Source organism: Lagenorhynchus albirostris, chromosome 19 (genome assembly GCF_949774975.1).
Source record: "Lagenorhynchus albirostris chromosome 19, mLagAlb1.1, whole genome shotgun sequence".
NCBI classification, from domain to species: Eukaryota; Metazoa; Chordata; class Mammalia; order Artiodactyla; family Delphinidae; genus Lagenorhynchus; species Lagenorhynchus albirostris.
In genome coordinates this window covers 7,871,953-7,896,440 of record NC_083113.1, presented here as the reverse complement: position 1 = coordinate 7,896,440, position 24,488 = coordinate 7,871,953, and the positions used below count along the sequence as shown (strand labels likewise).

Sequence of the window (24,488 nt, the reverse complement as noted above, 5' to 3'; positions counted from 1 at the left end):
GAATGTTCTAAATAGATTTTTGAACCCCTCCTGTGGACTCCCATGGGTCTCATATTTCTTTTACCTTAGCCTCCATCACCCTGGCTGTGATGTTCAGTCTCCCCCACCAGACTGGGGGTTCCCCAGGACAGAGCCTGGGTCTGATCCATCTTCTGGGCCCTGGTGGGAACCATTTTAATCTCCTGGAGGAGCTGGAGCTCATGGAACTCACAACCTCATCCCTACTCATGAGGCAGAAGTGCCCAATGAAGTGAATTATTTCCCCCTTCAGGTCTCAGTCTCCTCATCTGGGAAATGGGGCCCCACCAACTCACACCTGGATCGCAGCCATGAGTGACACCCTCCCTCTCTCTCCTCCCCAACCCCAGCTCTCAGAGTGGCGGCGGCGCCAGGAAGAAGAGGCGGGGGCACTGGAGGCAGGGGAGGAGGCACGGCGCCGGGCCACCCGAGAGGTTGAGGCCCTGACCCAGCGCCTGGCAGAAAAGACAGAAGTGGTGGAGAGGCTGGAGCGGGGCCGCCGGCGGCTGCAGCAAGAGCTGGACGATGCCACGGTGGACCTGGAACAGCAGCGGCAGCTTGTGAGCGCGCTGGAGAAGAAGCAGCGCAAGTTCGACCAGGTGAGGCACCTCGGGTTACCCAGCTGGGAAATCGGGATGCTGATCCACGCTGCCCATGGTCATCGTGAGCAATCAGTAACATGTGATGTCACAGCTCAGCTGTGAACTTGGGAGGACCTTAGGGCCAGATGCCTCTTCCCTCTGAGCCTCTGTAAAATAGGACACCCATCCATCCTGGCTTATGTCTCTTGCCCCAAAATAATTACTGGTGGCACCCACTTTTACTCCCAAAAGAGTCCTGAAGGTACACCAGAAGGTAGTAGGAAGATGAAATGGAATAACACACCTTGCTTCTCCTGCTGACTCCTGTGGACCTCAGGCAAACTGCTTGTCCCATTTCAGCCTCAGTTTGCCCATCTAGGAGATGGGGATAATGTTAAGCAGCTGGCAATCTGAGGATGGAATAAAGTTCTCAGAACCCCAGAGCATTAAGATCAGGCAACCCTGAGGTTCAAATCTCAGCTGAGCCCCTTTCTGGCTGTGTGGCTTGGGCAAATTGCCCGACCTCTCTGTGCCTCAATTTCTTCATCTGCAAAATGTGAGAGTCCTTATTTTGCCTTCACTTTTGAAAGGTATTTTCACTGACTGTTGAATTCCAGGTAAACGGTTTTATTCTTTCCACACTTCAAAGAGATCATTCCATGATCTGTGGCCTCCATTGTTTCAGATGAAGAGTTAGTGGTCACTCAAAGCATTGTTTCCCTGCAGGTAGTGTGATGTGGTTTTCTGGCTGGTTTAAATTTTTTCTCTTTCTCTTTGGTTTTTAGCAGTTTGACTATGATATCCAGCTGTGGGGTTTTGTATTTATCTTTGCCAAGCTTCCTATATCTTTGGGGTGGTGGTTTTGATCAGATGTGGAAATCTTCAGCCATTATTTCTTCAAATATTTTTCTGCCCCATTCTCTCTCTTTCCTCTTCTTCTCAGACTTCAAATACATGTGTGTTTGACTGCTTAATACCATTCCATAGATCATCAAACATTTTTTAAATGTTTTTTAAAAATTTTTTGTATCTCCTAGAGTTCTATATAAATTATTTTTATATAAATCTCATTTTTGACTGGCTTCTTTCACTTGGAAAAATTACTTTGAGATTCATCCATTTTTTAAATAAATTTATTTATTTTATTTATTTATTATTTTTGGCTGTGTTTGTTCATTGCTGCGCGTGGGCTTTCTCTAGTTGCGGCGAGCGGGGGCTACTCTTTGTTGCGGTACAGTGGCTTCTCTTGTTGCGGAGCACGGGCTCTAGGCGTGTGGGCTTCAGTAGTTGTGGCACGTGGGTTCAGTAGTTGTGGCTCACGGGCTCTAGAGCGCAGGCTCAGTAGTTGTGGCACACGGGCTTAATTGCTCCACGTCATGTGGGATCTTCCTGGACCAGGGCTTGAATCCATGTCCCCTGCATTGGCAGGCGGGTTCTTAACCACTGTGCCACCAGGGAAGTCCCTCATCCATGTTTTTGCATGCATCAATAATTCATTCCTCTTTTTTTTTTAAACTACTGATTATTATTCCTTTATAGACCACATTTTGAAAAGTACTATACTGCTGATGAACATTTGAGTTGCTGTTTCTAGTTTTTGACTGTCATGAATAAAACTTTAACCTTTCCAATAGATGTAGTGGTTTTACTTCACATTTCCCTAATAAACGATGTTGAGCATCTTTTTATGTGCTTATTTACCATCCATACCTGTTCTTTGGTGAAGTCCCTGTTCAAATCTTTTGCCTTTTTTTTTTTTTAAAAAAAAAGGATTGTTTCTTTTCTTATTGAATTTCGAAAGTTCTTTATATATTCTGAATATGAGTTCTTTATCAGATATATTGCTTGGCAAATATTTTCATCCAGTCTGTGGCTTGTCTTTTCATTCTCTTAGTAGAGACTTTCAAAGAGCAGAAGTTTTTGTTTTGATGAAGTCCAATGTTTTAATTTTTTATTCTGTGGATTATGCTTTTGGTGTTGTGTCTGAGAAATCTTTGTCTAACTTAGGGTCACAATGGTTTCCTTCTATGAGTTTTTTTCTAAAAGTTGTCTAGTTATAGGTTTTACCTTTAGGTCTATGATCCATTTTTCTTTTAATTTTCTATGATCCATTTTGAGTTAATTTTTATATATGGTGCTATCATAGCTCCAAGTTAATTTTATATGTATCTGGATATCCAGTTGTTCAAACACTATTTGTTGAAAAGACTCTCTCCACTGACTTGCTTTGCATAGATATTGAAAATCAGATAGCATTAGTTCTCCAATTTTTTCTTCTTTTTCGAAGTTATTTTACCTCTTCTTGGTCCTTTGCATTCCCATGTGTATTCAGTATTTTACAATCAATTTGTCAATTTCTACAGCAAAAAAAAATCTCCTTGGTTTGAGATTGTTTTGAATCTATAGATCAGTTTGGGAAAAATTGATGTCTTCATGATATTGAGTTTTCTGGCCCAGGAACATGATACATATATCCATTTATTTAGATCTTCTTTAATTTAATCTCAGAAATGTTTTATACTTTTCAGTGCCCATCTTTCACATCTTTGTCCGATTTATTTCCACGTATTTCATTTTTGATGCTATTTTAAATATTATTTTTATTTAATTTCTGATTGCTAGAATATGGAAGTGTAATCAATTTTGTTTATTGATCTTGTATCCTACGATCTAGCTAAACTCACATTTTGGTGCTAGTAGGTGTTTTATAGGTTCCATTGGATTTTCTATGATTATGTTTTCTGTGATTAAAGACAATTTTACTTCTTCCTCTCCTTTTTTTTTTAACCTTTCCTCTGGGACTCCAAATACATGTCTGTTTGATTGCTTGATACTGTCTCACAGGTTATTAAAGCTCTGCTAATTTTTTTTTTACAATATTTTTTCTTTGCTCTGTTAATCATCTCTATTGACCTGTTTTCAAGTTTACTGATTCTTCTGATGTGTGTCCATTCTGCTCTCAATTTCATCCAGTGACCTTTTTATTTCAGATATTGTATTTTGAAGTTCTGGCATTTTTCTTTGGTTCTGTGTTACAGTTTCAAATCCCTCCTGCAATAACCCTGCCTCTTCACCCATTGTATCCATCTTGTCCTGAAACTTACTTAACACAGTCAAAGTGCTTGTGTGATAATCCCAGTATCTAGGTCATCTGTGGGTCTGTTTCCATGGACTGATTTTTCTCTTGACTGTGAGTCCCATTCTCTTCCTTTTTTGCATGTCTTGTAGGTTTCATTGTCAATTGCTGTGTCTTAAAAAACAGTGAAGGTTGAAGTACATTTTAAAAATTTATGTATTTTTTTCCTGCCATTACCCCAAGAGGAAGAAAGGAACACCATTTCCTCAGTTGTTTATCTAGAATGAGGGGCTGATCAGTTGACCCATTTAAGAGGTTTTTTTTTTCAACTTAGAATTTCCTTTAACTTTTAAAAATTGAGGTATAGTTGATTTACAATGTTGTGTTAGTTTCAGGTGTACAGCAAAGTGATTCAGATATATGTGTGTGTGTGTATATATATATGTATGTGTGTGTGTGTGTGTGTATATATATATATATACGCACATATACACATTCTTTTTCAGATAATTTTCCATTTAGGTTATTACAAGATATTGAGTATAGTTCCCTGTGCTGTACAGTAGGTCCTTGTTGGTTAACTATTTTATACATAATAGCATGTATCTGTTAATCCCAAATTCCAAATTTATCCCTCCCCCCTTTTCCCCTTTAGTTACTGTAAGTTTGTTTTCTATGTCTGTGGATCTGCTTCTGTTTTGTAAATAAGTTCATTTGTATCATTTTTTTAGATTCCACATATAAGCAATATCATATGATATTTGTCTTTGTCTGACTTGTTTCACTTAGTGTGATCATCTCTAGGTCCATCCATGTTGCTGCCGGTGGCATTATTTCATTCTTTTTTGTGGCTGAGTAATATTCCATTGTATATATGTACCACCTCTTCTTTATCCATTCATCTGTCGATGGACATTTATGTTGCTTCCACGTCTCGGCTGTTGTGAACAGTGCTGCTATGAACATAGGGTTGCATGGATCTTTTCATATAGTAGTTTTCTCTGGATATGTGCCCAGGAGTGGGATTGCAGGATCATATGGTGACTCTGTTTGTAGTTTTTTAAGGACCCTCCATACTGTTCTCCATAGTGGCTGCACCAGTTTACATTCCCACCAACCGTGTGGTCCATTGAAGAGTTGGGCTGCTTTGGGACATGGTTGCGACTTTAATCCCTCTACCTCCCTCTTGTGTCTCTGCCTCTGTCTGTCTGTCTGTCTGTCTCTGCCCTTGGCTGCCCTGTCTTCCCCATCCCCCTGTACATTCCTTTCAGCTAACCTGTCTCCCCCACCCCATCTCCCTCACCCCGGAAGCTCCTGGCGGAGGAGAAGGCAGCCGTCCTTCGGGCGGTGGAGGAGCGCGAGCGGGTCGAGGCGGAGGGCCGGGAGCGTGAGGCCCGGGCGCTGTCACTGACGCGGGCGCTGGAGGAGGAGCAGGAGGCGCGGGAGGAGCTGGAGCGGCAGAACCGGGCACTGCGGGCCGAGCTGGAGGCGCTGCTCAGCAGCAAGGATGACGTCGGCAAGAGCGTGAGCAGCCCCCCGTCCGGGGACACACACGTGGCAACACAAGCACCTGTGACGCTGGGGCGCACATACACACGTGTGTGCTCTCCCACACGCAGGGTGAAGGGAACCAGCGTCAAAGCCCCATGTTCACGTACCAGACGTACGTGTTCATGCACACGCGCAGAACAGGAGGAGAATCTTCTGCCAAGCAGACGCATGCACACAACACACACAGAAAATAAGGAGAGCCAGTCGTCACCGTGCATGTTCACGGGCACAGAACAGGAGGAGAATCTTCCAGCAAACATATATGTTCACACACTGAACATGAGAGCTGCTTACAAAACATACGTATTCACCTGTGTGTTCATGGAATGTGAGGCGGATCTTCCATCAAGCACGCTTGCTCACGTGTACACACAGAGCATGAGAACCACTCATCTTGTGTGTATGTGACTCAGAGAGAAAGAAAATGAAGAAAATTTACCACAACATGCAGCCTGAGACGCACTCCACAAACATGCAGATGTGCACGCACGTGCACACACAACACACACATATATGCACATACACACATATACACACACCACGTACATACATAGCGCACACACCACACGCACATTATACACATCGCATACATACATAACACACACACACACACTGTGAAGACACCCCACCTTGCCACCCCCCAACTCCACTGAGCACACACAGGCTCCCCTACCAGGTCTCTATCTTCCCCCAACTCATACATCCCTCCAGGGCCTGTGCGGGGGTCTCCCAGGCCAGTTCCCAGTCCCCCCTCACCCAGCCAGTATCCCAGCCTCCCAGGCTTCTGAAAGGTCTGAGACACCCTCCACACCATCCTTTTTTCATGTGCGCAATAAATATATTTGTGGAGCATCTAGCAGAACAGGCCCAGGGCCACAAGCCACCCTGGCTGGTGACGGAAGGCACTGATGGAAGGCGTGTTTAGTTGGGTCCCTGGGCAGACACAGTCCCAGCATCCTTCCTTATTGCTGGGGGTGCAATGGCCGAGGGCTTTATTTTCTCCGCGTGCTCTGGCATTAATCCAATGGAGCTTTTAGCCAGGCCTGGAAAGAACCTCCATCCCCATGACACACCCTTGGCCTGCAGCCCCAAGGATAGTCCAACTCATGCTCAAACTGCTAAGGCCTGTCCTTTGGGAAAAGTGTTAAGTTATATATAGTGACTCCAAAGGCCTTGGTGGGAAGTAGGATGTTGATGGGAGAAGTTTGAGTCCTTCAAGTCAACCAAGTTGATTGGCAGGTGCCAAATAAAAGGGGGACCAGTTGGACCCTGCTAAGCACTGAAAGTAAATACTGTCACTGACCAGCATTTTCATGAGGGTAATTAGGCAGGGGTGATAAGCAGATATAGTCCCTGCCCTGTGGAGCACACAGGCCAATGTGGGAGGGGGTGTTGCCCAAAAAGACACGTAAGCACATAGTAAAGGACCACTGTGACTAGGGCTGAGTCAGAGAGCGACTCAGTGCCAGGAGCATGGGTAACAGGGAGGCCCTGACAGGCCAGGGGATGCCTCTCTGAGGAGGTGACAATTAAGGAAAGGCCGTGGGGGGGTGTCTTTGAGAATTCATAAGCCCAGGTCTGCTTTCACAGGGTATTTGGGGTTTTCATTTACACCTCCCTGAAAGGTCTGGAAAGCCCCACGCTGAGAAAAAAATAGTAGTCGCTAGTGGGTTGGTAATATCCTCGGGAGCCTGGCAGAAACCAACTCTGCTAACTCTGGAGCTACGTGCCTTCAACACATTTCCACACGCGATTCCTGAAGGTGAAGCCACAACGAAGTGAGCTCACAAACCAATCACAAGACCAGGAATTCCCTGGGCGTCCAGTGGTTAGGACTCTGAGCTTTCACTGTCAGGGCCCCAGTTCAATACCCAGTCGGGGAACTAATATCACACAAGCTGCGCAGGTCCTGGCCAAAAAAAAAAAAAAAAAAAAAGATCACAACACCTACGAGGAAATAATCCACCATGAGTGAGAGTCAGCCGACCTCACAAGCACTGGAATTGGATTCTCAGGAGCTTCAGATAATAGAATTACGGTGCATAGGTTATTAATAAAATATGTTCTAGGATGATCCAGAATGAGACACACAGTAAGTGGGTGCTCAGGAAATGTTGAACGTGTGAATGAATGAGCGAACTAGGATGGGCACGTCAACTTGCTGCCTCCCCCTCGTTTGTCCAAACTTCCCTCCCCTCTAGCCTAGGATAGATCTCGGGTCCTGGCCTCCCCGTTCCTCGGTGCCCCAGGTGCCCCAGTGCTAACTCTCCCTCCCCTCCAGGTACACGAGCTGGAGCGAGCCCGCCGGGTGGCCGAACAGGCAGCCAACGACCTGCGGACACAAGTGACGGAGCTGGAGGATGAGCTGACGGCGGCGGAGGATGCCAAGCTGCGCCTGGAAGTGACCGTGCAGGCCCTCAAGGCGCAGCACGAGCGGGACCTGCAGGGCCGAGACGAGGCTGGTGAGGAGAGGCGGCGGCAGCTGGCCAAGCAGGTACAGGCAGGGCGCCCGTCCAGCGGGGGATGCCCTGGTGCTTACAGGCAGCAAGAGAGGCCGGAAGTCTCACCCACCCACCTTCTACTCCGTGTTTCTACCCAAGTCCCTCCTGCTAGCCATCCAGCCTCCTGTTTCCCAACCCACTCACCCATCATGACCCATGAACCCACACGCACATCCTGTTGACCCATTCAGACACCCTCCATCCGCCAAAACCCTCCACCCAGCTACCACCCCATCTACTGAGCCACCCGGCCGCCCATACACAGCCTCCCCAGCAACCAGCACTTCTACATAACCAACTCTGCATCTGACTTCCCCTCCATGCACCCAACACCCGCTTCCAATCAACCTCCTGTCCCCAGCCCAGTCACTCCACTATCTAGCCCTCCACACCCACAACCTACCCAGGCACTCATCTACTCATTCATTGACCAGCTCATCTGCACCCCGCTTCATCCACGACCTTCCTCCCGTATTCATTTACTCCTTCACCTGCTTCCTCATTCATTCCATCTCTTTCTCTCTGTCTCTGCACCATTCATTCATTCAGTATTCATTCAGTGGAGGAATTTCCTGTGGTCTGCAGTGGGCAAGGCTCTCCGCTAGGTGATGTGTGCTGAGCCTGGGAGGGGCGGGTCAGCTCTGAGTGTCAGACCCCTCTGGGGTCATGTGGGCAGCAGACTGGAGCGGGGGAGACTGGAGCTGGGAGGCCCTGAGAGAGATGAAGACGTGATCCAAGGCAGGGGGTTGGGGGTGTCTCTGGGTGTTTTTTTGATCTCGCCTGGCTCCACTGATCCAGCCATGGGTTCATCCAAAACTTAGTCCTGGGGGCACTGGGGAGCCGCAGGAGGGCCATGAGCAGGGGAGGGGCAGTGTCAGCTCTGATTGTAGAAGGACCCTTCTGGAGCCATCGGGAATGGGCTTGCGGTGGGGGGGAAAGATGGGAGCAGAGAGGAAGCTGGGGCAAGGGGGGAGGGTGAGGCCTGAGCTGGGGCTGTGGGGTTGGAGAGGATGATGGGGTTTGGTGGTGGAGAGAGGCAAGGGGCAGGAGGAACGGGGCTGGAGGCCTGGGCCAGGGCTGGAGGGTAGACATCTATGTCACTAGCATGTAGAGGGAGCCTGGGCCTCCCATCCCCTGAGCCCACCCCTCCCGGCCTCCCCTGTACCAGCTGAGGGATGCAGAGGTGGAACGCGACGAGGAACGCAAGCAGCGTGCTCTGGCCGTGGCCGCCCGCAAGAAGCTGGAGGCCGAGCTGGAGGAGCTGAAGGCCCAGACCGCGGCCAGCGGACAGGGCAAGGAGGAGGCCATGAAGCAGCTTCGCAAGATGCAGGTAAGGGGTGGAGCTTAAGCTTCGGACCAGGGAGGGCCCCACCTCCCTCCGGCTCCAAACCCAACTGGGGCCCCGCCCTCTCGATCCCAGGAGCTGCACCCAGCGTAGGCAACAGCTTTGTAAACAGCCATGCCCCAAAGGCTCATTGGGTTCTTTTCCTGTTTTTTACTTCCTTTATTTAAAATGCATAATGTGTAAGTGCAGTTTCCTCATTGTATTTCATTTTTGAAGTGGAAATACCTTAGGGTTCCCCCCCAGCCCCATTATGAAACTTATACATGGTTGTTTAAAAAGAATTTTTTTGGATGATGATGTGTCAAGGTAGGTTCATCACTGATACCTACCATCAAGGTAGGTCCCACTCTGGTGGGGAATGTTAATAATGGGGGAGACTGTGCATGTGTGGGGGTAGGGGCTGTGTGGGAAATCTCTGTACCTTCTGCCCAAAACTGCTGGGAACCTAAAACTGCTCTAAAAAGTAAAGTCTATTTTTTAATATAAATTTATTTATTTATTTGGCTGCATTGGGTCTTAGTTGCTGCGCCCGGGCTTTCTCTAGTTGCCGCAAGCGGGGGCTGCTCTTCATTGCGGTACGTGGGCTTCTCATTGCGGTGGCTTCTCTCGTTGGGAGCATGGGCTCTAGGCACGCGGGCTCAGTAGTTGTGGCACGCGGGCTCTAGAGCGCAGGCTCAGTAGTTGTGGCTCATGGGCTTAGTTGTTCCTCAGCATGTGGGATCTTCCCGGACCAGGGCTCGAACCCGTGTGCCCTGCATTGGCAGGCAGATTCTTATCACTGCACCACCAGGGAAGTCTCTATTTTTGTTTTTTTTAAGTATAGACCTGGCCTGTCCAATACAGAGGGTACCAGCCCCATGTGGCTACTGGGCATCTAAAATGTGGCAGGGGGAAAAAAAAAAGGGAATTCCCTGGCGGTCCAGTGGTTAGGACTCTGCTCTCACTGCTGCGGGCCCAGGTTCCATCTCTGGTTGGGGAACTAGCTACCTGGCGAGGCCAAAAAAAAAGGGTGGGTGGGTCCAAAATCCAAGTTACATGCTAGATTCAGAAGACTTCATAAAGTAAAACATCTCAATAATTTTCACATTGATTATAAATGGAAATAATAATATTTTTGATATATTAGGCTACATAAAATATAGTATTCAAACTAGTTTTACCTATTTCCTTTTACCTTTTTAATGTAGTTACTAGAAAATGTTAAAGAACGTAGGTCCTTGCAGTGTATTTCTGTTGGGCAGCACTGATGTATGACGATTCCTCCCAAAAAGTGAAAATTATAAACCATGTCATCACTGAGCAAAAACCCCTACACTGAAAACCTATTATTATCAAGCAGATAATAATAATATTAGTAACAGTGATGGTAGTTATCCTTCTACTACCAAGCCTGCCCGCTGTCCTCACTATATCAACAAGCACTCGCTACACCATTGTAAAGATAGGGTGGGGATTTTTTTTTTTAACGGCGATGGACATTTCGTTTGTGTTTTATTTTTCTTTATTTTAAGCACCTTTGAGGAGAAAAACCCTTTTACCGGCATCCCTACACACTCAATAATGTGACCAGGTAGCTTGGGACTTTCCTAGGTGTCTAGTGGTTTCGACTCCGCGCTTCCACGGCAGGGGGCGCGGATTCGATCCCTGGTCTGCGAACTAAGATTCCGCGTGCCACCTGGCGCGGCCAATCAATCAATCATCAATAACGTGGCCAGGTATCAAAGTGGCTAAAAGGGTGAACTCCAGGGCCAGACAGCCTGGGTTCAGGTCCTGTCTCTGCCACTTACCACCCTGAGCACGTTGCTGAACCTCACTGTGCTTCAGTTTCTCCGTCTGTAAACTGGGGAGGAAAATAGTCCCCACCAACTGGAGTTGTGAGGATTAAAGGAGTCAGTGTGTCTGTAGAATAGAGCCTGGCCCAAGGTAAGTGATCGGTGTTTCCCATCCCTATTATTACTGCAGAGCCCAAATATTATCCCCATTTTAGGCTTACTTTAATTTTGATGTGCTTCTTTTTTAAAGAGGTGAGGCCCCGAGATGGGAAGGGGCTGGCCCAAGGTCACACAGCCAGCGGCCGGGGGCGGGGTGCAGAAGCCCAGGTCCGCAGGGCTCTGCTTGCTCACGGGGAGCCCCCACAGGGCTGATGCGAGGGTAGGGGGCGTCCCCGTGAGTCACGATCAGGCTGGGTCCGCTCACTCGCTAAATTCCTCCCAGGCCCAGATGAAGGAGCTGTGGCGGGAGGTGGAGGAGTCGCGGAGCTCCCGGGAGGAGATCTTTGCCCAGAACCGGGAGAGTGAGAAGCGCCTCAAGGGGCTGGAGGCGGAAGTGCTGCGACTGCAGGAGGTGATGCCAGGATGAGCGGGGCCGTGGGGGAAGGGAGGGAGGCGGGGCCTGGGGGAAGCTTGGGAGCCCAGAGAGGGTCCTGAGGCGCAGCGGCAAGGCCCTCTCTGGGGCGGTGTGGGGCATGGACTAGGGGGAGAATGGAGGCTGGAAGGCTGGGGAGGGAGGATGAAGCCTGAGCCAGGGCTGTGGGACGCAGAGGAGGGACCAGGGCAGAGTAAAAGGGCAGGACAGACAGGGCTATGGGTGGTAAGGAGGCAGAGGAGTCGAGGAGGTCTGGCCCGATGACCGGGGGAAACTGGAGGAGGAACTGGCTTGAAAGGAGATAGTGGGCTCAGTGAGGAGGCTATGAGGGTGAGGGGCCTTGAGGGGCAGCAAGAGGTGGACACGGACCAGGGGCTCCGGAGACGGATTTAGGAGACATCTGCCTATGGACTGAAGTTCATTCCAAGGTTATACAGGGGCAGCATGTTCAAGTGCAGTGAAAAAAAGGCCAAGAGACTTGAGGTGTGAGGGGCAGGGAGACCAGTGCCCAGACAGCCTCCCCTCACCACAGCTGACCACCCCCTCTCTCGCTCATCACAGGAACTGGCCGCCTCAGACCGTGCCCGGCGGCAGGCCCAGCAGGAGCGGGACGAAATGGCAGATGAGGTGGCCAACGGCAGCCTTAGCAAGTGAGTGGTCCCTGGTAATGTGGGGCAGGGCGCCCTCCTCTGGCCATCCTGCTCTCTCACCGCCCCCGTGCCCGTTCTCCCTAGGGCTGCCATTCTGGATGAGAAGCGTCAGCTGGAGGGGCGCCTGGGGCAAATGGAAGAGGAGCTGGAGGAGGAGCAGAGCAATGCAGAGCTGCTCAATGACCGCTACCGCAAGCTGCTTCTGCAGGTGAGCACAGCTGGGTCACCCACTGCCAGCCTGGGTCCTTGCTGACCTGGGACCATAACACCTTCAGTTCTCTTATTCAACAGACGTAGGAAAAGGGAATATTTGAGTTGGGTTTTGAAGGTTGAATAGGAGTTCTCAAGGTGGGGGAGACATTGATGCATTCATTCACTTGTATTTCTGAAGCTTCTCAAAGGCTGGATTCAGGGATAAATTATGTGGAGTCTCTATCCTGCAGAGTTCCCTGGGGAAACAGACAGGGAATTACACCATGACATTACAGAGTGACACGTGTGATAATATAAGTATTGAGGGCCCAGTAGCGAGAGGGAGAGAACTCTCTGCAAGAGAGGCATTTGCAAGAAGGGGCATTTGTCTGGGTTTTAAAGATACATAGGAGCTAGGCAGACAGACAAAAGCATATTTCATTTGTTTATTTATTTATAACTATTTTATGAGGCTTCTGGAGGCCCATATCCTATTCTGGGTGTGCTAGGGACCTAGAGATGGATCATTCCAGGTCTCTGCCCTTAAGGACATCCTAGGCTGATGGAGGAAACAGCCGAATACCGAAATTCAAATGAAAATGGAGGAAGCACAGGACACTGTGAAAATGTAGAGGAGACTGGATCAGTATCCAGCCTGGAGGCTGGGGGCTATCAGGGAAGACTTCCTGATAGAGGTGATTCCTTAAGAGGTCTTGTAGGAAGTTAAGAGTTTGCCAAACAGACATTAGAGGGGTGAGATTTCCAAAGAGAGACCTACATCTCTATTATTTCATACATTTTAAAAGATACATTTTGAGACCTCTCATGCTGGGGACTCAGAGAGGAGTAAGAACCCAGCTCAGCCCTTGGGGAGCCCCTAGACCAGTAGGAGAAGCAGTCATACACCATGATGATGCACTCCCATCTTACTCAGAGTAAAATCTCAGTCACCAAAAAGGCCCCACACTCTGGTCCCTGGCTAATTCAGACCGTAGTTCTCTCTAACCCTTTTTCCCCTAGTTCACTCTGCTTCAGCCACACCAGCCTCCTCACTATTCCTTGACTATGCCTAGTTTACTACTACCTCAGGGCCTTTGCACTTGCTGTTTCCTCCTCTTGGAAAGCCCTTCTCCCAAACCATCACACATCTCACCCCCTCAAAACAGCCTTCCCTGACCACCCTGTGTGAAACAGCCACCCTCCCTCCCATAATTTCTCTCCATTCTCTCTGCTTTAATCTCTTCATATCACTTACCACTGCCTGGCATTCTATTATATATTTACTTATTTGTCTATGGTCCATCTTCCCAACAGAGTGTAAGCACCTTGAGCATAGGGCCTCTGTCTTAGTTTTAGTTCTTAGTTTTTACCTAAAACAGTACTGGGTGCTCATTATAAATGAAATAAATAAGCCAGTATATGCCTAGTGGAGAGCCCGTAGGATACTACAGTCATATAAAGAATGATGTGACTTAGCCCAGCCCACATCTTTGGCTGTTGGTGAAAAGGAGAACCTTTTAAAAAAAATCAAAATAAAACTTTTTTTTAAAAACCTATTTCCTATTTATTTATTTATTTTTGGCTGCATTGGGTCTTCACTGCTGCGCACGGGTTTTCTCTAGTTGTATCGAGTGGGAGCTACTCTTTGTCATGGTGTGCGGGCTTCTCATTGCAGTGGCTTCTCTTGTTGTGGAGCACGGGCTCTAGGTGCGCAGGCTTCAGTAGCTGTGGTGCGCGGGCTCAGTAGTTGTGGCACACAGGCTTAGCTGCTCTGTGGCATGTGGGATCTTCCTGGACCAGGGATCGAACCTGTGTCCCCTGCATTGACAGGCGGATTCTTTTTTTTTTTTTTTTTTTTTGCGGTACGCGGGCCTCTCGCTGTTGTGGCCTCTCCCGTTGTGGAGCACAGGCTCTGGAGGTGCAGGTTCAGCGGCCATGGCTCACGGGCCCAGCTGCTCCACAGCATGTGGGATCTTCTCGGACCGGGGCACGAACCCGTGTACCCTGCATTGGCAGGCAGACTCTCAACCCCTGCGGCAGAAGCGAAGTCCCCAAAATAAAACTTATAAAAGACACAAAAAGGGCTTCCCTGGTGGCGCAGTGGTTGAGAGTCCGCCTGCCGATGCAGGGGACACGGGTTCGTGCCCCGGTCTGGGAGGATCCCACATGCCGCGGAGCGGCTGGGCCTGTGAGCCATGGCCGCTGAGCCTGCGAGTCCGGAGCCTGTGTTCCGCAACGGGAGAGGCCACGGCAGTGAGAGACCCGCATACCGCAAAAAAAAAAAAAAAAAAAAAAAAAAAAAGACACAAAAAGAAATTCATAAGAAAATGGCAAATATTGAAGACAGGCAGAGAAGATCCAACATATGGATAATAGGAGCCCCCAAAGAAGAAAATCAAAGCAAGAGGTCAAAGCAAATAACAAAAAAACATAATGCAAGAAAACTCCTGAAGCAGAAAAGTTTGTAGCCACTGTGTACCTGAAGATATTGACCCATACTAACTCATACCATGACAGATTCTAATAAAAACCCTTGGACTTATAAGAGAGTGAAAAATTCTTTAGCCATCCAGGAAAAAATAAACAAGTGATATATAAGAAAAAGAAAATTAGATTGTCATCAGATTTTTCACAGCGAGACTTTATGCTGGGAGAAAATGGAGGGATATAGTTATGATACTCAAAGAAAGAAAATGTGAGCCAAGGATTTTATATCAAGCAAGACTTTCTTTTCTTTTTTTTTTTATGTGCAGATATTTGGGGTTTTTTTTAATATAGTTGATTTACAATGTTGTGTTAGTTTCAGGTGTACAGCAAAGTGATTCAGTTATATATATGCATATATATTCTTTTTAAGATTATTTTCCATTACAGGATATTGAGTATAGTTCCATGTGCAGTACAGAAGGTCCTTGTTGGTTACTATAAGATATAAGACTTACCTTCATGTATAAAGGACATAAACAAGTTGTCAACGTGCAAGAACTCAGACACTGTTATTCCCAGGAGCCCTTCCTGAAGAATCTAGGAGAGCAGCAGTCCTCAAAGTGTGGCCCCGAGATCAGCAGTACCAGCCTCACCTGGAAACTTGTTGGAAATGCAAGTTCTGGGGCCCCAACCAAGCGAATGAGGAACGAATGAATGAGGGATGCTGGAGGTGGGGAAACCCAGGAATCTGTGTTTTAACAAGCTCTCCAAGTGGTTCTGAGGCATGAGGAGCCAGAACCACTGCCCTGGAGATCCAGGTTCAGATGATCAGGGTCACTAGAGAGACATCAGCTAAAGAGAGTAACGAGCATACGGTCTGCCCGTAGCTCTACAACTAAGTGAAGGCTGAAAAGGAGTAAGAAGGATAATTGGCTAAATGCTCATTTATTTATAACACAACTATTTTTTAAATGGAGAGAATGGGCAAATATGCAAAAAAAAAATTTATTACTATATTCAGTAATTATATTGATAATAGTAATATTATGTGTATAATGTGGGATAAAGTAAATGATTAAGGATGGGATATTCTAGTTCTATCATCTCTACCTGTGTTCATAATCTGAGGATCATCAGCACGTGAGAACCAATATATAGATGTCATGGAGAACAGGCTAAGTTAAAAACAAACAAATAGGGAGTTCCCTGGTGGCCTAGTAGTTAGGATTCTGGGCTTTCACTGCTGTGGCCCGAGTTCAGTCCCTGGTTGGGGAATTAAGATCCCACAGCTGTGTGGCACGGCCAAAACAAAACAAAACAAAAAACACACAAAAACCCTCTAGTCCCAAATTTGACTTGGATGTATTCATGTGAACTTATGGGGTAATTTGTATAGATCCATCCTATCTCTGTCCACCAAAAAAGCCTCTAAACAATAACCAACCCAATAGCAATGAACATTGTGGTCTAGAAATACCATTTCCCCCACTAAAAGAAAATGGGGCTTTTTTTTTTTTTTTTTTTTTTCAGAAGAAATGGCTCATTCCAGATCTGAATCAGGAAATGAATCAGAGTAGCCTGGACCATCTTGTCATACCATGCCTTAGTCTGCTCAGGCTGCCATAACAAAATACTATAAACTGGGCGGCTTCAATAAGAGAAATTTATTTCTCACAGTTCTAGAGACGGTGAAGTCCAAGATCATGGTGCCAGTAAGATAGGTTTCATTCTGAGGCCTCTTCTCTTGGCTTATATGTGACTATCATCTCATCATGCACTCACTGGCCTCGACTTTTTGTGCATGTGGGGGTAGAGAGAGAGCAAGCTCTCTGGTATCTCCTTACAAGGGCACTAATGCCATCGTAGGGGCCCCACCCTCACATTTCTCATCTAATCCTAATTACCTCCCAAAGGCCTCATCTCCAGGTACCGTCACATGGGGATTAGGGCTTCAACGTATGAATTTGGAGGGGACACAAACATTCAGTCTATAACACACCCTGGTTATCTCAAAAGCACTTAGAAGTCAACCTGGAAAGGCTCCCACTGGCCCCAAATGGAGCAACTTGAGCTTCAACAAGGGTCAGAATCGCACTGCTTTAAATCCATCAAATCTGTTTAAATACACGAGTTCACAATGATATTTTAAAAAATACTAATTAGTCACTGTATTAATTTCCTGAGGCTGCTGTAACATTGCCACAAACTGGGTGGCTTAAAGCAACAATAACTTATTCTCTCACAGTTCTGGAGGCTAGAAGTCCAAAATCAAGGTGTCATCAGATTGCTTCCTTCTGAGGGAGCATCGGTTCCAGGCCTCTCTTCCAGCAGCTGCTGGTTGCCAGCAATCCTTGGCTTGTAGATGCATCAGCCCAATCTCTGCCTCTATCTTCACACGGCCTTCCCTGTGTCTTCTCTATGTGTCTGTGCCTCTTTCTCTACTTGTAAAGACACCAGTCATATTGGATTTTGGGCCCACCCCAATCCAGTATGACCTCATCTTCTTTTAACAAATTACACCTCCAAAGACTGTCTTTCCAAATAAGGTCACGTTCTGAGGTTCCAGATGGGCATGAGTTCTTGGTGGACGACTGTTCAACACGGTAGAGTCACCTTCATAAAATGATGTGGAACCATTTCATTACCTTGAAAACTCATAGAGAAAAAGAATTAATTCCCTGGACCGAGCTGCCTATTTGAAGGAAACCGAACAGAGCAGCATGCTGAATTAGACCGTGAATGTGTAATCAGGAAAATACAGATGCAGAGAAACTCTGTAGGTCAGACAGCCCAGATTCTTCAACAGATAAATTGTAAGGAAATAAAAGGGATGGAGTAGGGAACTGTAGATTAAAAGAGACTTAAAAGTCATATACAAATTTTTAAAAAGATTTTTTTTTATTTTTTAAATTTTTATTTTTATTTGGCTGCATCAGATCTTAGTTGAGGCATGTAGGATCTTTCGTTGGGGCATGTGGGCTTCTCTCTAGTTGTGGCATGTGGGTTTTCTCTTCTCTAGTTGTGGTGCACAGGCTCCAGGGTGCGTGGGCTCTGTAGTTTGTGGTACGCGGGCTCTCTAATTGAGGCGCTCGAGCTCAGTAGTTGTGGTGCATGGGCTTAATTGCCCTGCGGCATGCGGGATCTTAGTTCCCCAACGAGGGATCGAACCCATGTCCCCTGCATTGGAAGGCGGATTCTTTACCACTGGACCACCAGGGAAGTCTCTTAAAGCTTTTTTTTGATGTGGACCATTTTTAAAGTCTTTATTGAATTTGTTACAATACTGCTTCTGTTTTGTGTTTTGGTTTTTTTGGCTGTGAGGCATGTGGGGTCTTAGCTCCCTGACCAGGGATCGAACCCACACACCCTGCATTGGAAGGTGAAGTCTTAACCACTGGACCACTAGGGAAGTCCATACAAGTTTCTTTTTTTTTTTTTTTTAATGGGCAGGATTCAACTATAGGATCTAGGGATGCATCTTTGAGTAATAAAACTCGAAAAAAGAGCAAGGAAGTGATCACCTCCAAAGTCAGGATGACATACTATTTGGGGGAAAAGGAAGAGGTTGTTATTAGGATGGGTACGTAAAGTTCTGTTTCTTGACCTGGGCAGGGGCAACAATGATGTCTGCCTTTCATAAACCCATTAAGCCATATATTTGATCTGTTTTTTACTTTTTCTATATCACGGTTTTATTTTCCAAAAAAAGGTTTTAAAAAAAAAAAGCATATGCTAATCCCCACATCGATGTCTTCCTTTGAGGGTGAAATGAAGTAAAGTATGAATCAGACTGGATCTGACTAATTTCTGTGTCCCCAGCATAGGACCTCACTCAGAGTAGGAGCTGAATAAATAAACAGGCACTATTATTAGAGGTATGTTTACACATTCCCAATGTAGTAGCTCCTGTTCATTGAGCCGGCATTTCTCAAAACGGTCCTACATATCATTCGTTTCAAAACCACCTGAGATGCTTGTTGAAAATGCGGATTCGTGGACCCCATTCCAGACCTGCTGAATCAGAATCTCTGGAGCGGGGCGACCCTGCAGTCCACAATTTTTTAACAAGCTCCCCAGATGAGCCTGGTGCGAACAAAAGTGTGATAACCCGGGCTTCCCTGGTGGCGCAGTGGTTGGGAGTCCGCCTGCCGATGCAGGGGACGCGGGTTCGTGCCCCGGTCCGGGAGGATCCCACGTGCCGCGGAGCGGCTGAGCCCGTGAGCCGTGGCTGCTGGGCCTGCGCGTCTGGAGCCTGTGCTCCGCGGCGGGAGAGGTCGCGGCAGTGAGAGGCCCGCGTACCGCACAAAAAAAAAACCACAAACAAACAAAAAAAACCCTGTGATAACCCTTGGAATAGACTCATTCACAGTCAAAGGTAGAAGTTACAGCATTTAAACAAGTTTGTGATAATCTTGTGGGCTTATTAAAATAGCAAAAACCTATCTAAAAGGTTAAAACCCAGGGCTGGCACTGCCATTGGCTGATGAGCCAATTGGAGAAAAATACACATTACCATTTGTTGAGTATTTAGTATATACCAGGTTCTGTGCTGCTTATTTAACAATCATCAACTCACTTAGCTGTGGGAGGTGCCTGCATTTACCTCCCACCTTCCCTCTGAGACTCCACCATGACAGTCCTGCCTTTCCCACTGATGCAGGTGGAATCACTGACCACAGAGTTGTCAGCTGAGCGCAGTTTCTCAGCCAAGGCAGAGAGCGGGCGGCAGCAGTTGGAGCGGCAGGTCCAGGAGCTCCGGGGACGCCTGGGTGAGGAAGACGCTGGGGCCCGGGCCCGCCAGAAGATGATCATCGCTGCCCTTGAGTCTAAGCTGGCCCAGGCTGAGGAGCAGCTGGAGCAGGAGAGCAGGTAGGCGGGAGAGGAGGGCACGGCTGGAGGGCAATCCTCACATTCTGGTCAATGAGATGAAGGGGAGCTGTGTTACAAGCACATGGTTTAGAAACATCCAAAAGGCATCATAATATTAATGGTTGATGATTTCCTATGTCATTTAGGATGCTTTGTGCTGCAAGTAACTGCATTCCCACTATATAATTTAAACAGTAATGTAGCAGTTAGCTATAGCTGCATAACAAACCACCTTAAAATTTAAGTGGCTTAAAACAACAATTTTTTATTATTGCTCATGAGTCTTCGGGTTGGCTGGTAGGTTCTGCTGCTCTGAGCTTGGTGGGCCTCACTCATGCATCTTTGCTCAGCTGAAAGTCAGCTAGATGGATTTGCTGATCTTGGCTGGGCTCTCGTATGTCTCCAGCCTGGCCTGGGACAACTAGGCTAACTTGTCTCTGCTCCAGGTTGGCCCAGGATTGTTCACATGACAAAGTGAAGGTTCCAAGAGTGAGGGCTTCTTGGGGTCTAGATTTGGAACTGGTACAATGTCACTTCTGTCACATCCTGTTACTAAAGCAAGTCATGTAGGGAATCCCCCGGTGGTCCAGTGGTTAGGGCTCCTCCACACTTCCACTGCAGGGGGCATGGGTTTGATCCCTGTTCTGGGAACTAAGATCCTGCATGCCGCACATGGCACGGCCAAAAAAAAAAAGAAAGAAAGAAAGTCATGTGGCTGGCTCAGATTTAAGGGAATGTCCAGTCATGGCTGCCAAGCACTGCCCATTGCTAGGGGCCCCATCACATGGACTTCACCCAGGTGTGGATGAGCAGGGACCGTGGGGATGGGGGAAATTAAGGAGACGGGAGGGAAGAGAGGGAGGTAAGGATGGTCCCAGGTGTCTGACCTGCATATCTAGGTGGATTATGGGGGATTAGGAGGAGGAGCAGGTTTGGGAGAAAGCATTGAGCCTAATGCAGGGTGTGCAGGGTCTGGGGATAGCTGAGGCTGGAGGCTGAACCAGGCTGGAGCTCAGGAGACGGATTTAGCAGACAACAGGCTGTTGATGGTTGTAGAAACCTGGGGCACAGCTGAGCTTGTCCAGGGAAAGTGTGTGAGTGAGAAGGGGAGAAGACAACAGAGATGGTTGGAGATGGAGCTTTGGGCTTCCAGACTGTTCCACAGAAAGCTAGAGAAAGAAATTAAGAGAGAATTCCAGGCCAGGTAGAGGGAAGGTCAGGTGGGAGATGATGAGTCCTGAACTGGGGGCTAGGGCTGTGAGGCTGAGGAGGGGACAAGACAGAGTCCAGGGGGCAATGGGACAAGGTTCGGTTACTAACAGGCTGGGGGTGGGGCAAAGGAGAGAGAAGGGGTGAGGACAATGCCTGGTGGTCCGACTTAGGGACTGGTGGTCAGTGGGTCAGTCCCCTGAGAGGAGGAAGAGTGGGGGCGGGGTGGTGGGGGAATACAGTTGAATATGAGAGACTGAGTGGGATATGGAAAACTGGTATAGCCATGGAGACACTTAGGACCTTCAGGCATCTTACTAGAAGCTAAGGACTAGATTCCCTGGTGGGAGCCTGGGTGCCAGTGTCTGGCCTGAGTAGACTGTGGGAACCAGTTGTGGGTGGAAAAGAGGGCAGAGGCCACTCTGAGAACAGGTAGCCACTGGACGAGGCTTGGGGGACTGAGCCCCAGGTGAGCAGCACTCCTGATTCTCCCGTTCATACCTCTCCATAGGGAGCGCATCCTCTCTGGCAAGCTGGTGCGCAGGGCTGAGAAGAGGCTTAAAGAGGTGGTGCTCCAGGTGGAGGAGGAGCGGAGGGTGGCTGACCAGCTCCGGGACCAGGTGAGCTGCTGATGTCATTGAGGTGCAGTGGGAGTGGTGGGGGGACCACTGACAGAGAAGTAGCACATGCCATCTCTGGAGGCAGTGAGTTCCCATCACAAGAGGACGTGTGGGTGCTGGACTGGAGCTGAGTGCAGACACCATCCTGGGGCTTGGTGCGTCAGCAGAGAGGTGGAATCAGTGGCTTTGTGATCCATAAATTCTGGAATCCAGGAAAGGCCCTGGTGGGGACCTTAGACAGCCAGGGAGAGGGAAGAAGTTAAACCCTATCCAGAGGCTCGGCCACAGCTAAAATAACAACACCTGCTGTTTACTGAGTGCTTTCTACGAGCCAGGCAATATGCTAAAGACATAACATATAGTACACTTAATTCTTATCCGAACTCTATGAGGTAGGTTAAACTATTATTTTCCCTCTAATTTTGGTGAGAAAACTGAGACAGAAAGGTGAATTAACTTGCTCACAGTTATTTATTTAGTAAGAGATAGAGCCAGAGTTCACACTCCAGCACTCTGGCTGCAGAGTCTGTTTTCCTAATTATTTATTCAGCAGTTACTGTGTCCCAAGTAGTATGCTACCTGCTTTTTAAAAAATACATGCTTACGTTCCCTCATCAGCTCCATTTCACAGGCGAGAAAATGGAAACTTTAAAAGGGGATATAATTTGCCCCAGAGTCACACAGTCAATAGAGAGCCTGGATCAGATCCTCTTGCCAGCTTCCACCCCAGGCTCAAATGTGACTGATTCTAGTTGCTGTGCCCTTAAAAGCTCAGCTGTGTTTTATTCACCATTCATCTCACAAAACAATTGTTGAGCACCCTCTATGTGCCAGGCACTGTGCAGGGCATTGGAGATGTGGCTGTGAATGACACAGAGAAGGACTGTGCTCTCAAAGAGCTCACATTTTCAACGTAGGAAAAGAAAGATACCATAAACCTATAAACAAGTAAAGATAATTACAGATTGTGACAGGGGCTATGAAGAAAAAAGAGAATGAAGAGAGAGGGGGACACAGAGGACTGGGGAATCCCCCCTAGATTGGGGGTGGGGTGTCAGCAAGACCTGCCTAAGGAAGTGACAGTTGAATTGATACTGAAGGGTGAGAAAGAGCCAGGAAGGGGGAACAGCAGGTGCAAAGACCCTGGGGTATGGAAATGAGCTTGGTGAGTTCCAAGCCATAAAGCAGACCAGTATTGCTTGAGAGAAGAATGAGGTTGGGGGGTTGAATGATAAGAAATGAGGTCAGAGGAGTTGGCAGGAGACAGATTATGTATGTCCCCTCCATGGAGAGAGAGATGGCAGGGTCTGGGGAGGGTCTCAGTGAAGATGGTCTGATCAGTGTGTTTATGGGAAGAAGACCCTGCAGGGCCTGGAATGCCAGGCTGAAGGGCTGAGACCTTGTCCCAGGGGTACTGGGGAATCACGGAGGACTTTGAGCAGGGAAGGGGCAGGGTCAGCCCTGAGCATAGAAAGATTCCTCTGAGGCTGAGTGGGGGATGACCTCACATTTGAATCTGAGGTGGAGGCTGGTGAGAGGATCTAGGAGAAAAGAACAAAGCATGAATAGATGGCAGGGCACAGGACAGAGTCAGGATGTAGGAGGGATGAGCTGTGGGGAGCTCTGGGTGAGGGTAGCACCCAGAGAAATGACCCGGCCCCCCTGCTCACGCCAAGCTGGAGAAGGGGAACCTTCGAGTGAAGCAGCTGAAGCGGCAGCTGGAGGAGGCCGAGGAGGAGGCGTCCCGGGCTCAGGCAGTCCGCCGGAGGCTGCAACATGAGCTGGAGGATGTCACAGAGGCCTCCGAGTCCATGAACCGGGAGTTGAACACGCTGAGGAACCGGCTTCGGTAAGGCCACCACCCCGCACGTGCGCACCGTCGCTTCATAAACCCCAGTATCTCGCTGTCCCCTCATCTCTCTGTGCCCCCCTCCCCATTTTATTCTGTCTCTCCATATCTCCCTATCTCTCACTTTTCTCTCTGCCCCCTGGTCTCTCCTCCCCGCAGACGCGGCCCCCTCACCTTCACCACCCGCTCAGTGCGCCAGGTCTTCCGACTGGAGGAGGGCGTGGTGTCCGACGAGGAGGCGGCGGCGGAGGAGGCGGAGCCGGGGGCTGGGCCACTGCCCGCGGAGCCCGAAGGGTCCCCTGCGGCCCCAACGCAGTGACCCTACCCTGCCTGCAGCCACCGGGCCCTCCCTCCCTGGCCCCCTTGGTGCCTGTCCCACGAACAACCCTCTGGCTTCTTGCACTTTGGAAATGGTGCCACCCTCTGGCATAACAGCACTTATCAACCCCACGGGGGGTGGGGGCGGGGGGGGGGTCGCCTGAGACTTCCCGTGAACCCCTAAACACAGAGGAGCGGGCAAGCAGGGAGGAAGGGACTGGGGCGCTCTCGCTTGGGAGAAATTCGGGTATAGTTGGCAAGCTGGGGTCCCATCCAGCTCCAAATCCTTCCTTCAGTTATGAATGATCTATATTAGGAAGGGAGCATGGCTCCCCTGCCCTCCTCAGCCAGGGCTTCCCACGCCCCTTCCCCCTCCCTCTCTCTTCTCCCCCTCCCCCTTCCCCCTACCGCTCCCTCTCTCCCTCTCTCTCCCTGTGTCTTTCTCCACTTAGTCACTGACCCCAGAACTTCTGAGCAACAGCACCCTGAGCCCCAGGCCACCACCAGCCTTTGACCCTTGCAGAGGGGCAAGATAAGGGGACCTCACGCCTTCCCCTCCCCCCATGCTCCCTTCTGGTTGCTCTTGTGTGATCACAGTTCAGTTGGAGTTTCTCATGGGAGTTGGAGGAGGCCCCCATACCCTCCCAGGCTCCAGACTCTGGCAGAAATAAACTCCAACCTCGACTGGACCCCTCGGGGGCTGTATGTGTTCCTGCAGGGGTAGGGGGACAGGGTGGGCAAGGGGCAGCGAGTGGAGGGGGGCAGTCTGCTGGTTCTAATCCAACTGGCCAGTGTCGGGGGACCTCACGTGTACCCAGCATTTAATGTGAAAGAACTCATCTTCCCCTCACCCAACCTTCCTCCAAAGTATCCCCTGCATTATACAGACGGGAAACTGAGGCTCAGTGCTCCAGGGTC

General features: G+C 48.6%; 1 protein-coding gene across 3 annotated transcripts in view; it reads left to right on the top strand.

Moving 5' to 3' along the window:
* The window catches only part of MYH14 (myosin heavy chain 14), a 90,991-nt gene extending 66,732 nt beyond the window's left edge, over positions 1–24,259 (top strand). For all 3 annotated transcript variants that reach the window (XM_060131860.1, XM_060131859.1, XM_060131858.1), the window contains exons 32-42: positions 369–617; positions 4,987–5,199; positions 7,508–7,720; positions 8,896–9,057; positions 11,287–11,415; positions 11,998–12,086; positions 12,171–12,294; positions 19,366–19,574; positions 21,295–21,403; positions 23,080–23,252; positions 23,412–24,259. In XM_060131860.1, coding sequence (XP_059987843.1) covers positions 369–617; positions 4,987–5,199; positions 7,508–7,720; positions 8,896–9,057; positions 11,287–11,415; positions 11,998–12,086; positions 12,171–12,294; positions 19,366–19,574; positions 21,295–21,403; positions 23,080–23,252; positions 23,412–23,571 — 1,830 coding nt within the window. In that variant the 3' untranslated portion in view covers positions 23,572–24,259. The remainder of the gene's footprint in view (positions 1–368; positions 618–4,986; positions 5,200–7,507; positions 7,721–8,895; positions 9,058–11,286; positions 11,416–11,997; positions 12,087–12,170; positions 12,295–19,365; positions 19,575–21,294; positions 21,404–23,079; positions 23,253–23,411) is intronic.
* Positions 24,260–24,488: the final 229 nt, after the last annotated feature.